Genomic DNA, 13044 nt, shown 5'->3' with positions numbered 1-13044 from the left:
CTGTTTCTTTCAGGAAGTGACTCTAAAAGTGCTGTTCACGCCCCGTACGCTCTGATCTGAATTGTGGTAACACGTGGCTCCATGGCCTCCTAGATTCCACACTGGCATCTCTTGAGGACATCCTCCACACTGCAACACACCTCATCCAGGGTCTCAAACAATATGATCACAACATCCTTATCCTGATGGAAATCCTGGGGCTGCTAATGCCAGCCAGCATCATCTTCAAAACCAGCTGCATAATTTCCAAAGCTGTCACAACCAGCACTCTTGCTTATGTTGCAGACAAGCTCACCTCAACAGATCTGATCATTCCCAACACACCACCACAGTCAGGACACCATCAAAAAGCATACTAAGAGGTTTAAAAACAACATCCTCATATTCCTCAGTACTGCCCCAAGGTTGCTACGATTTACGAAAGTTCAAGATTCATTACTTTAAACAACACTACATCACAAAGTATTACCAGTCTGCTAACCAGCTACCTCTCTTATCACTCACTGACTTTATGCTTGTGTTTGATCATGTACAATACTCCACTACTGTTTGACCAGGTATGGGCTATAGAAATGCCACTTATGTACATACATATATGAACCCCAAGATAAGTTTCAAAAGTACAAACGTGTTTTTTAACGTTTGGTGTGAATGAATAGTAGTACTACCATTGTTTTGGGAGCAATGAATACCCTTTTTATAAAAATGGTGAGCAGCATTCATTTAGAACATTGCGGTCTTGGTGGGATTGAATGCAAATCTTAAACTTGAATAAAGTAATCAGGATTTAAAATATATGAATATTTAAAGTTAATTGGCACCTGGAGATTGATACATTCCTGCAAACAGTGTTTCCCCAACAAACACACGTTAAAAATTGTGATTTGCATATTCACTGGTTATCCTGAAATCTGACATGAACATGTGTTCTCATTCTGTCTGACATTAGTTCGGACACATCTAGGAATTTCATACTTACACATTTAAATAAGTAAAAGCTTTTGAAATAATGATCTACTGTTAATCCAAAACAAGATAAAACAATATAAATGCAAGTTCACCCCAATATTGTTTCAAATCTGAAAACCAGCTAGTTCATCCTGACTCCAAATAGAACAATCACAGTTATCATTTAACAGCCGTTCCTACAGTTTTGAGAGAACCATACAGGTGAATATGTTAAAATCAGCACTTTAGAAGTGACCACTATCCCCATTTCAGTTGTACATATATCTTGGGCCTTTAATTAAGACTGAGGTTGCCAACTGATGCTTATGACATAGAACTGAGTCACACAAGAAAGAAATGCACCTGGAAAGTAGAGGACGGGAAGTGTCCAGAAACATTTATATGCTAAGGTTAAATCTTTAAAACCAATGGGTGTTGGTCCCCATGAAGAGACAAACCAACAATTCTTTGAAAGTGTCTGCCTGTTACTACAGGCTAAGGTTAGAGAGGTAGGCAGCAGGATACAACACACCAAAGAGTATTACACTTAGACAATAAAGAATGCAAAACTAAAACTAAGTTAACAACAAATATAAAATTAATTAGTTACACCCCAAACACTTAAAAACACTTAGAAAAAATATATAATGGAAAAGTGGCGAAAATAGCCTTTAAATGAATAATAAAGCCTTATCTTTTGTGCTGGTAAAGAGCTAAATATTCAATTATAAAATGGAAATGAAGACTTATTCTGGATGAAGCATAGCTTTCAACCAAAGCTGCTGTGTTGAGGTTGAGAACAGACTATTTTCTTCAGAAGAGGACTGTAAGAAATGGAGTATTATTTGAGGGAGTGAGAACCAAACTAAAATAATCATGACAATCCTTGTCAGGGTGATCCACTAAAGTCACTAAATTAACTTGTGCTTAACCTTCTGGGAGCTTGGCATAAATGCAGTCGGCTTAACTTAGAGGCAATCAATCAAAATAAGCTTCATCCGATTGTAGAAAAAACAATCATAAAAGCACAATAAAAAACAATTACAGAAGCAATTATTAAAACAATTTCATAGTAATTTAATTTCACTGTTATTATAAAATTACCATTTAATAAAACTTTACTAAAACTAACAGGACCCAGGACCTTAGAGGCAATGTGTAAAGTATTGACGCACTACTCAAACAGTGATAAACAGAAAACACAGCACATAAAAATCTCAAACTAATTTAGAAAAATAAATCAGTTTTTGATAAATAGAATTACACTACAACTACAAAAATTCTAAAAGTAATATCAGAGTTATGAATTTTAAAGTTTACGGTTCAAAATAGTGCCAAAAAGCATTAAGTCGCAACTGCAGTCATCTAGTTGCATTTGACCAAAAAAAAAGTCAAGAGCTTAGGCCGACCAAGAAAGAGCATGGGTTAGATACAGGGACAAGGCTCATCCCTGTGAAAAATGTTACCTTCTAACTTAGTCCCTGGGATAGAAGCTAAAAACACTTGGAGAGGCAAGGAAGCAGACTGTGGCTGAAGAGGGCTACACATTGTCAAATAACCACTGGACAAGGTATTGGGAAGCCATTTACTTTTGTCGAGAAAGCTCAGAGTGGGAATAATGTGAATTTTGCACACTGAGAGGGTCCCTTGCTGGCCAAACCCTTTTTGTGCCTTCACCCAGTGAAAATAGTTGCCTTTGGGCTTCGTCACTTTTTTGGAGCTCAGATTCCTCCAATGGGGCAAGGCTGCAGGCTGTAGACTAAGAGGGCTCCAGGAGGCTGAGCACCTTCTCTGCAAAGTCCTGCTGGATCGGATTTGGTGCTGTGAAGAAGTACTTAGCAGGAGCAACCTGAATCGTTTGATCAGCTCAGATGCACCTTCATCAGATTGGCTTGGCAGGTTGGTCCTGGTAAATATAAATCACACCAAGCCATGCAGTGTTGTCATCAGTGATGTCAGTTCACTTATCATAATGAATGTTATCAATGATGTCACAAAACATTTCATGAGTGTTGTATTATGTGAAGTCATACGCAGTGCATGGCGAGAGAACGAGTTAAAGTTGTTCGAAATAACAACTGTTGTATTTCAGTGTTGTTTTGTAATTAAGAACATTATGTTTAAATTCTCTCCTAATTATAACATTGTTTTATCTGCATATGCATGCAGGAAGAGCTAACTCGTGCCAAAGCCGCGTCATTACATCTCTGCGCCACATCACCGACCTTGGCAGTTGATTTAGAACATTAAGGCAGCAGTGCGGCAGTTGGAGTGGCAGACAGTCGGTGTCGAGTGGCTGCCTGCATTGGTGTTACTCTGTACTTCAAATAAATAACCTCTCACTTATGCTGTGTCCTACGAATATTACACCTTGCAACAAACATCCCTTAACCTTAGGTTTTTTCTGTGAAATTTCTGAGGTTTTTTTTTTTTTTACGGAAAGTAAGATATTATTACATGCCATATTATTGTTTGCAACTAAATACAAAAAAATGAAGATATTTGTTTTGCCTTCTCAGATTAGAAAATAGTCAAAGCCAATTTCATCCATGTCTATCTTTCTTTGAGCCTAAATAGTACACATAGTATGAAAGAAAGATGTCTCGTAACAATCACGGACAGTAAGATGTCACTTATCCCCTAGAATAAAAAGCAGTTTTACTCAGATTCATAAACTAAGGAGGATCTTTCTTATTCAAAGTAACTCATAGTAGAATCAGTAGCAACCACCATGATTTCTTATGTTCAGCTCTCAGGCGAGTGGTTAACAACCGAGTTAAAACTACAAAGATCTCAAAATGTAGTAACTCAACTACTTTGAGTTTTAAGCTAATAAGGTCATGTCTCAGTTGGGTTGAATGAACCATCCAAAATAAACCTTGAACTTCGTTCTCGAATCCCATATTTTGAAGTAATACCAAAACGTTTCTTTGCTAGATGTACTTTAGCATGGCTTTTTATTACCATGTATCTGAAAAAGTATTGACTCTAAAAAAAAAAAAAGTTTTTTTCCTAGCGAATAATTTTTGATGGCATAAAATTAGGGGAGTGCAAAGTGCTTTTTCGTAACCATTGTGAAGTCCTATTGGAAACTTGAGTAGTTCACAAAGTTTTTTATTTTGGAATATAGGTGTGCCATTTTGACCTTTGTGAGAATTTACTTTGAATAGTTTTTTTTAATAAAAATGTTTCTGAATAAGACACAGTTTGGACAAAACAGTCAGTCGCCTTCTCTTCTTCAAAGTCGTTGAGCATAGAAAAGCTGAGCAATATGTGAACAAAAGAGGGCAATTTCTGCATATATTTTCCAGCATTAAACTGTGACACTACTAAATTAAACAGGTAGCATAAATCAAACTCCACCAGTCATGTTCAGCTTGGCTGCTTTCTATTGGTAAAAACATTAGTTCACCGTGTAAACAAAAGACTATGAGGCATATTTACAAGAGAATTGCACTGCCGGAACGCCACTTATACAGACAGTCTTGTGGCACAATGCTCTGCACCATATTTACAAAGTAGCATTAAGCCGTTTTTGTGGCTTAATGGCGCTTTTTAAATATGCAACCCTTTCACGCAGGTATCTGTGTGAAAGGGGCGTGCAATGGGTGTTGCTGTGGGCATTCTACCACAACACCCATTGCTTTTTGATGCTGCCCCAGATTTACAAGAATCTGTAACTCCGAGGCAGCACCAAAAACTAACGCCATGCAATAGCAGGCATTAGAATGGTGCAACAAGAATAAATACTTTTATTTCTCCTCCTTTTGCTTTTTTGTGTGTGTGTTGCATTTTGCAGCACACATAGAAAGAGCAAAATGCCATTAATGATCGCTCATGTGCAGGAAGGTCTCCTCTACTTCACATAAACAATCATTCCCTGCAGGACAGGCACCCTTGCACTATGGCGCAAGGGTGTCTGTGTTGGTGCTAGGCAGCTATTTTTAATGCCTCCACTAGGGAAAAAAGTGGGGTGTGCCGTATTATTGTAAAGATGGTGCATCCCTGTGTTTTGGAAATGGTCAGCGTGGCAATGCAAAATATGCTGCAGCACCTTGCATTGCAATTTCCTTCTAAATATGCCCCTATACGCGTGTGTGAAGGAAAAACGGGAAAACTTTGCAAATTCTTTCAGAAGTTTACATCTGGATTTTCACTCTTTTGCTAAGAAGAAAAATATATATACAACTGTTTTTGTTTAGAAACATGCAAGGCACGGTTAAATCTTAGCGGCGGTAGTTGGCCTTTATATGATTAGTAACCGATGCATATACCTGAGCAACAGACAATATCTATTTTAAATGGTTAAGAAACAGAACTGGGCCCAGTAGGACAATCACAGCGCTTTCCCATTGTTCATCTATTCTTCAAACAAATGTAAGGTGCCCAGCATCTCAAGAAATCTAATCCGGAGAAAGAGACCGTTTAGTTGTGTAGTAGATTCTGAAGTTCCTGATTCTACGTGACGTAGAGGCTCCCATAGTTTATAGGACACTATGCTAGGAATAAACTCTTTGATTGGAACTACGCCCTTTGATCAATAGGGGGCACAATGTTCTAGCTACAAAATGCGCTGCGCAGAGAACATTTTGGTGTGAAAAATTGCAACAACTCCTCCAGTTTTATGATCAGTGGCGGCCAGCACTGATCGGAGGTAGGGGGGCTGGGGCAAGGACTCGGGGGAAGCGGCAGCAAAAAATAAAATTCAAAACATACCTTCTAGCTGCTTCCTCGCTGTGTCTCTCCTCCTTAGTCGTTCCATGCTGACCTGAACAACAGGAAGCACACCCAGGCCACCAGTCTGCCAATCACAACGCTGTCTTAGCAGTGCTGTGATTGGTCTGAGCGCTGTGTTTTGGCTCTCAGATGCTGACTGGGGGCCAGGGCATGTTCTCCATGCAGGCTGTAAGGCAGCCTGCATGGAGAACAAGCAAAGTGCGCAAGACTGTTTTGGAGAGCCCGAGAGGGCCAGCCAAGCAGTCATTGCGCACTTAGGAGGGTGCTACCACTCCTCCCCTGTCCCCTCACGCAAAGCTGCAGAAGTAGGAGAAAATAAAATGATCAACGCGACTTATTAAAACATCTTCTTCTCTTTATTTCACTGCTAAAAAGGAGTGGGGCGAAGCCGCCACTGGTTATGAGTCCTTCACAGACACCTGCTTGTAACTTAAGTGGCCGCTCACTCAGGCCTCTGGCGTGGGACCGCTACCAGTGAGGAAGGAACGGTTCTTGCTCCTGCACTGCTCACCCTTTATCCAGTGTGCAAGGGAGAATGACCAACCTTTCCATACTGTGGAAGCAGAAGGAAGGCTTTAACATTGAAGCCAGCAAATATTTCCGCTGCCTGTCGAAGCCCTGTACAAGGCTTAAGCTCTGGTCTCTCATTAGTCAAACTGAGCAGACAATGAAAGAACATAATCCGTTCATTATTTGTGTTTACACAACATTAACATCAATTTACAGGTTTCAATCAAGAAGATCACATACACAGCTGCAGTAAGAAAAAAATGGTCACACAAATGCCAAAACCGAGGGTGAAATGCTTTCAGATCCAAAACGGAACACGAATGAATCAATGACAGTGTGCCTCAGCATTACCTTGAGCTCCTCAACTGCTTTTTGCAGTTCTTCTGGACTTTTGTACTCGAAGTCCCTTTCCAGGAATTCCTCCTCCGCTTGCGTGATCCATTCCTGCATCTCGGAGAGGTCCTTCCGTAGGCGGACAGTCTTCTCCAGACTGCCCTTCAGGGCAGCTTTCTTAGCATGGGCCTGGCAAAGAAAGGCAAAGCAGGGGTTAAACGGCACAGAACTGTTTCTGACCGAGGCCAGCGAAAGAAGCGAGTCTTACTAATGAATCGAAAACAAGGGGTTTAGCGAACCAGCAGAATGCACTCCCTTTAAATGTCAAAAGTCACACGAGGTGACATCTTCTAGCTCAGCTGTGTGCTGCGAGAAACCACAATGTTTCAATTGTGAAATATCACTCTCAGGAAACAGTGGACGGATGGCCCTCAGGCAAAGCTCGCTTGTCTGGGAGACTGCGGCTCTTAAATACAAATATGTTCGCATAACTGAAATCACAGGCCGTCCTCTGACAGACCAGGAAGCGAATCTAGTGTCAACTTTCTCTTTAATTCATTGTCGAAATCTAGGACTTACTCATTTTGTGTGTGCAATGCTGACAATTTATTATTTTAATTGTCGATTTCATTCACTGACCTCTTAATTGCATTCTCAAATAAATGTCCATCTTTGTTGAAAATCATATCTTCTTTGCGTCATGAGTCATACAATCATAATTGCATGCAGAGGTGTACAGCTGGCAGGTATAGTGAGCATAAGTGAACATGCACGATATGGCCACATATATATATATATATATATATATATATTATCTACTGGCAGTAGATAGTTATAGTTAGGACCGTGTTTCCATAGGAAATCTCAAAATTCTATTTTGAATAACTTTGCTGCCGGTTGACGAATCCTCGCGAAATTTTCAAAACTAATGGGGCGCTCCGTTCAGCTCCTACCCTGAAAGTCTCGGGGTGATTCGTCAAGCGGGGGCCGAGAAAAAAGGGGGGTCCCAAAACGCGTTTTCCCCATGCATTTTTCCATAGGACATTTAGACACAGCTACAGCCCGAACGGCTGAACAGAATTACTTGAAATTTGGCAGAGAGGTAGCCATAAGGTCAAGGAAGTGCCTTTTGCAGGTCTGGTGTAAATCTGTTCAGTATTTCCTGAGAAAATAGCATTTAAAAGCATATCAATATCTATACGCGCGCAGGGTGCGCGCACCGTGCGAGCACCCTAACGTGCGCGAGCGTAATTCTGATTGGTGGTTACATGTTAGTCAACGTTCGAATCGGTCGAAATCAGGAAGTGTCGGCCGCCATTTTGTTTGTTTTCAGTGCGAGAGTGAAAAAGGAAGGTGGCGAAAGTGAAAAGGGGGCAGGGTAGAGAGTTCCTGACCCCCTAGCCTTTGTCAGGGGGTCCCTGAAGGACCCCGAAGGCAGACTTTTTATTTTTTTATTTTTTAAATCGCGGGGGTGCGCGCACCGTGCACGCACGGTGAAACCCCCCCCCCCCCAAAAAAAATGTTTACATTTTTTTTAAAAAAATTGCGGGGGTGCGTGCACGGTGAAAAAAAAATTTAAAAACATTTAATACGTAGTTTATTGTAAAATAAATATATAAAAAAAATAATAATACATAAATAAATTAGCATTTAAAAAACCGTACAAATTCACTGAAAAAACCATAGGTTTCACACACGTTATAGTTAGGAATTAGCATTTAAAAAACCTTGCAAATTCACTTAAAAAACCATAGGTTTCACACATGTTATAGTTAGGTGGATATTTCACTCGTAAAAAACCAATGAAATTCCCCCGTTATAGTTAGTTCAGATAACTATAACTCGCGCGACCGCCACTCTATCACAAGGATGATGTCATCAGTGATGTCATGAGTGATGCCACTGACCATGTCATGAGTGATGTAATATGTGACGTCATGAGCAGTGGATTGCGGGCGCGCGAGTTATAGTTATCTGAACTAACTATAACAGGGGAATTTCATTGGTTTTTTATGAGTGAAATATCCACCTAACTATAACATGTGTGAAACCTATGGTTTTTTAAGTGAATATATATATATATATATATATATATATATATATCCACCACCACACCCGCCTCTTTGCCAAAAAACGGGTCCGACACATGCTTTTGAAATTAGTTGCAATGTGCAGGGACTTTACATACTGCTCGTGGTGTTCCTATTGGTACTCAAGTGTCCAATCACAGCCCTTGTTCTTCAATCACTGTGAGCAGTAAACGCAAAGGATGCTGGTAAATGAAGTCCTGCAGTCTGTAAGGGTCCCCAAAAGTAGTAGTGCATGTCAGCAATCCCACACCGCGGACTTTGGTACAGTGACCGGTCCGTACATTAAGTAATGCCCCAGCTTTTAGCCAGCCTGTGAGTCCGCTCATCCACTGCCGCAGGGACCATGGCAGCAAACAAACGCCTGTCGCCATTCAAATCAGCAGCAAACTGCTGCTGCTCTCTCCTCGATACCAGGAACATTATCTTGGGCAAGGGGGCGCCGCTTTGTGCATTCAGCACCAAACACCAACAAAGTTGTCGACTTGAAGCGGAGCACCAGATCGAGAGGCGTGCCGGTCAAGCAGCGTCGACAGCTGCGTACATATCCACCACCACACCCGCCTCTTTGCCAAAAAACGGGTCCGACACATGCTTTTGGACGGATCAGGTAGGTTTAATTGCCACCAAACAGAGAGATTCAAGCTTAAAACACCTGGCAGACGCGTTTCGGCGAATGCCTTCATCATTGCCAGCATTGTGTTTTAAAAATTAGTTGCAATGTGCAGGGACTTTACATACTGCTCGTGGTGTTCCTATTGGTACTCAAGTGTCCAATCACAGACCTTGTTCTTCAATCACTGTGAGCAGTAAACGCCAAGGATGCTGGTAAATGAAGTCCTGCAGTCTGTAAGGGTCCCCAAAAGTAGTAGTGCATGTCAGCAATCCCACACCGCGGACTTTGGTACAGTGACCGGTCCGTACATTAAGTAATGCCCCAGCTTTTAGCCAGCCTGTGAGTCCGCTCATCCACTGCCGCAGGGACCATGGCAGCAAACAAACGCCTGTCGCCATCCAAATCAGCAGCAAACTGCTGCTGCTCTCTCCTAGATACCAGGAACATTATCTTGGGCAAGGGGGCGCCGCTTTGTGCATTCAGCACCAAACACCAACAAAGTTGTCGACTATATATATATATATATATATATATATATATATATTTTTTTTTTTTTTTTTTTGCTGAGTTTTATATAGCGCGAACTTGACCCGAATCCAATCAGGTATCAGAGCGCTTTACATAGCACCAGTTACATTACATTAGAACACACATTCATTCTTTGTTAGGCACGGGGAGATTAAGTGATTTGCCCAGATTCACAGGATGTTCAGCGTCATTACCGAGACTCGAACCCAGTCCCCAGGTCCGAGGTCGAGCGCCCTAGCCGTTAGGCCAACTCCTCTCTCAAAACATATTGTAAGCATTATTTACTATTCTTAAATTCACACTATTACTGCACTTCTTTTTGCCCTTTAATGAAAAAGAATGCTTTTGAATGGACAGTAACTGCATCTAAATAAGGAAAGACTCCTCATTCTCCCCCTCTCTCTTATTTGACATGGTGGCTACTACGTATTCTAATATGGCATTTTTATTAATCAAATAATGGGTTTTCTCAGTTAGGTCCTTACAATGTGACCATTTCAGGAATGAGGTAATCCACTCCATTAGTAACAATAATAACACCAACACAAAAGTAATGTATATCTTGAACCCACCGTTTCTATATTTCCTTAGGGAAAAAGTAAGGAACTAGCTTTGACAAATACAAGTGAGTCAGTGGCTAACTGGGTAATCTGAATATTAGTTACCTCACTGTACATATTCTCTTAATACATTTGAACATTCATATTATGAGACGAGGAGATAGAAATAACTTTTTAGAAATTTTTTCTATTTACATTACATTTGTGAACAAAACAGAAATATTTAAGATCGATGACAGATCTGGCGGCAACTACACGTTTTTCCAGGGTCCCCTGGATTTCCCATGACTCCTTAACCCAAAAAGTTCTTCCTCTCTCATTGTACAGAGTATTTATTTTTTGTTTTCACAAGAAATATAACCAGTTTATTTATTTATTTCTTTATTTCGGCCAATTTGGCCATAAAAGACACATGTATAAAAAAAAAAAAAACAGAGAATCATAATAGCATGCATACAGCAACACTTTAAAACAGTAAGTTTAAAAATGTAATACAAGAATTAATTTTCATCTCCTCAATTTAAAACACATTTCATTTTGGCAACAGATTTTTGTAAGCATATACAGAGGTCCTACTCAGAGTATCTGACCAAGTTTCCTGCGAATAATATAACCAGTTTAACATGCAGATCCTATTCAGGGATTAGTATTGCTTAATATCAATAGGAAAAGACTTGGCACACGCAGCTTCAATTCTTGCGATTTGCGAACATTAGAGAGCGTATCAACGATTACTGAAAATTTGACATACGTTTTCCAAATTTTGGACAGCCTTACCCACCTTAGGCTTTTCTTCATGCATTTACTCTCTAAGTATATCTAAGAAGTTGTAGTTTTGACATCAATCGATTCTATTGAGGACTCCATTATACATAAGGATTGTTTTTCTAAAAATAATATCTGGCATTTAACCCATTCCATCCTGGTTCGGTAACTGATTGCATCACCTCCTTCAGAGAGAAATCTTACACTGAAAAGTGTGCCCTACTGGTATTAAATGCAAGGGATCTTTAAAAAACATGAAGGATTTAGGACAATTCTTTAAAAAAATAGGAACAGGAGGAAATATTAAATTTAAAAGCAAATAATAAAACGTTTAAGGACAAGAAAGTAATAGGTCTTATTAGCCTGTTTTTTAAAGTCCACCACAACCCATGTTTGATGTAGAACCCGACAAAGAGGCTGTTCAGAGAAGCAGAGAGGGGCAAAGTTATGGAGGTGAGGAAGAATGTGGAAAGAGGACTGGTAGTCGAGAACAAATGCTGTGGTGCAAAGAAGAGGAGTGGAAACACGTCCCACAAAAATAAAATGGAGTAGAGGTTTCTGTGGGGAAATAGAAAGAGCAAAGGTGAGTTTGAAAGAGAAGTGTATGGAGAGAAGGCATGTCCATTAGGCCCTGGAGAGCTATGAAGGTTGAGGAGGAATAAGATGGCGCAGTTCTGTTAACAAAGTTTTGAGAATGTGGCACGTTTTCAACTGCATGAAAAGGCTATGTTTTCACCTTCGCAAAACTTTACAGGTGGTTAAATTTCTTACTTTCTTTCTTTTTCTGGAAAATCCTTTTGTTAGAGTTAAACCTAGTTTGGTGACACTGTAATTGACATGTGAGGGAATCAGCTAAATCCATGTCGGTTTGGAGATACTTGTGGGCAAACTTTCTGCCTTTCCAAATATGAAGGGTTTAGGTAGGAACCCTAAATCGTTTATGAAATAGATGTGTCCAAATCACTTTGTTTATTTAGTGAGCCCACTGCATCTAAATACAGACACCATCGGAATCCTTGGAATGCATGATTTTTTCCATTTGCTGTCGATGCAACGCTGCCATGTGAGTAAGCATGTATATTTCTCTATTTCAAACAAGGACATTCTCATCGCAAGTAGCTTGGTTCCAAATATTGCCACAGTTGCTTTTGCAAAGCTCAGTTTGCCTCTAGGCATTCAGTATTGAGCAGAGTTCTCTTTGGTGATCATGAAGATGTTTTGTTTTTCTTTCCCTGCCCACTGAGACGTTACCTGCATTGGTCTGGGGTGTGGCTACATCCCTCAGACCTCTTTGCTGCAAGGTGGGCACAGAGGGGAGGTGAAGCACTACAAGAGCGTTTTCTGGTCCCGCAGTGCTGATGTTTGACAGTGCATTCCCTGACTGAAGAAACAGTCCTTGCATCAGTCTTAGGGAAGGACTACATCTCCCAGACCTCTTTGCTGCAGGTGGAGGTGATGCACTACAAGAGCTCTTTCCAGTCCTGTACTGTGGGATGCGGACAGGATGCACCCGGGCGCATACCCAGGCATACCCAGGCGAAGACCTGGGGAAGACCGGGTCCGTCTACGCCTGTCAGGGCCAGTCTGGGCTGGGCCACCCCCTTTGATAGTTACATCTACTTGCTCTTCAGCTTGCCTGGGTGAGTACTTTAACCAATTTATATCCAGATTACAACTGGTCAATTTAAGCAGAATCCAGTATGGGAAAACGCAAATGCATGTGGGGCTCAATTAACCCCACCTCCAGCAAAGGTCACTACAATTAATAAAATGGTATAAAATACTATTGGGGTTATAGGCACTGGGAAAGAACTGACGGAAAGGAGACTTTCCTTAGGAGGAAGAGGAGAACTTTCTCAGAACATTGCTCCTTCCCTCCTTTCTACATTTGTGTATGTAGCTGAAGCTCCACCCATAGCACAGTCCGATGTTGATTATAACTTTAAAGATATGTCTCTGG

At 40.7% G+C, this 13044-nt stretch overlaps 1 protein-coding gene across 14 annotated transcripts in view; it reads right to left on the bottom strand.

Annotated features, from left to right (window-relative positions):
* DMD (dystrophin) overlaps positions 1 to 13044 on the bottom strand; it is a 7596173-nt gene that overhangs the window by 4551132 nt on the left and 3031997 nt on the right. For all 14 annotated transcript variants that reach the window (XM_085622447.1, XM_085622454.1, XM_085622449.1 and 11 more), the window contains one exon: positions 6547 to 6717. In XM_085622447.1, the coding sequence (XP_085478573.1) occupies positions 6547 to 6717 (171 nt within the window). The remainder of the gene's footprint in view (positions 1 to 6546; positions 6718 to 13044) is intronic.

This window comes from Triturus cristatus, chromosome 8, assembly GCF_964204655.1.
Source record: "Triturus cristatus chromosome 8, aTriCri1.1, whole genome shotgun sequence".
NCBI lineage: Eukaryota > Metazoa > Chordata > Amphibia > Caudata > Salamandridae > Triturus > Triturus cristatus.
Note: the sequence above shows the minus strand (reverse complement) of the source record. Positions and strands in the feature narration are given on the sequence as shown.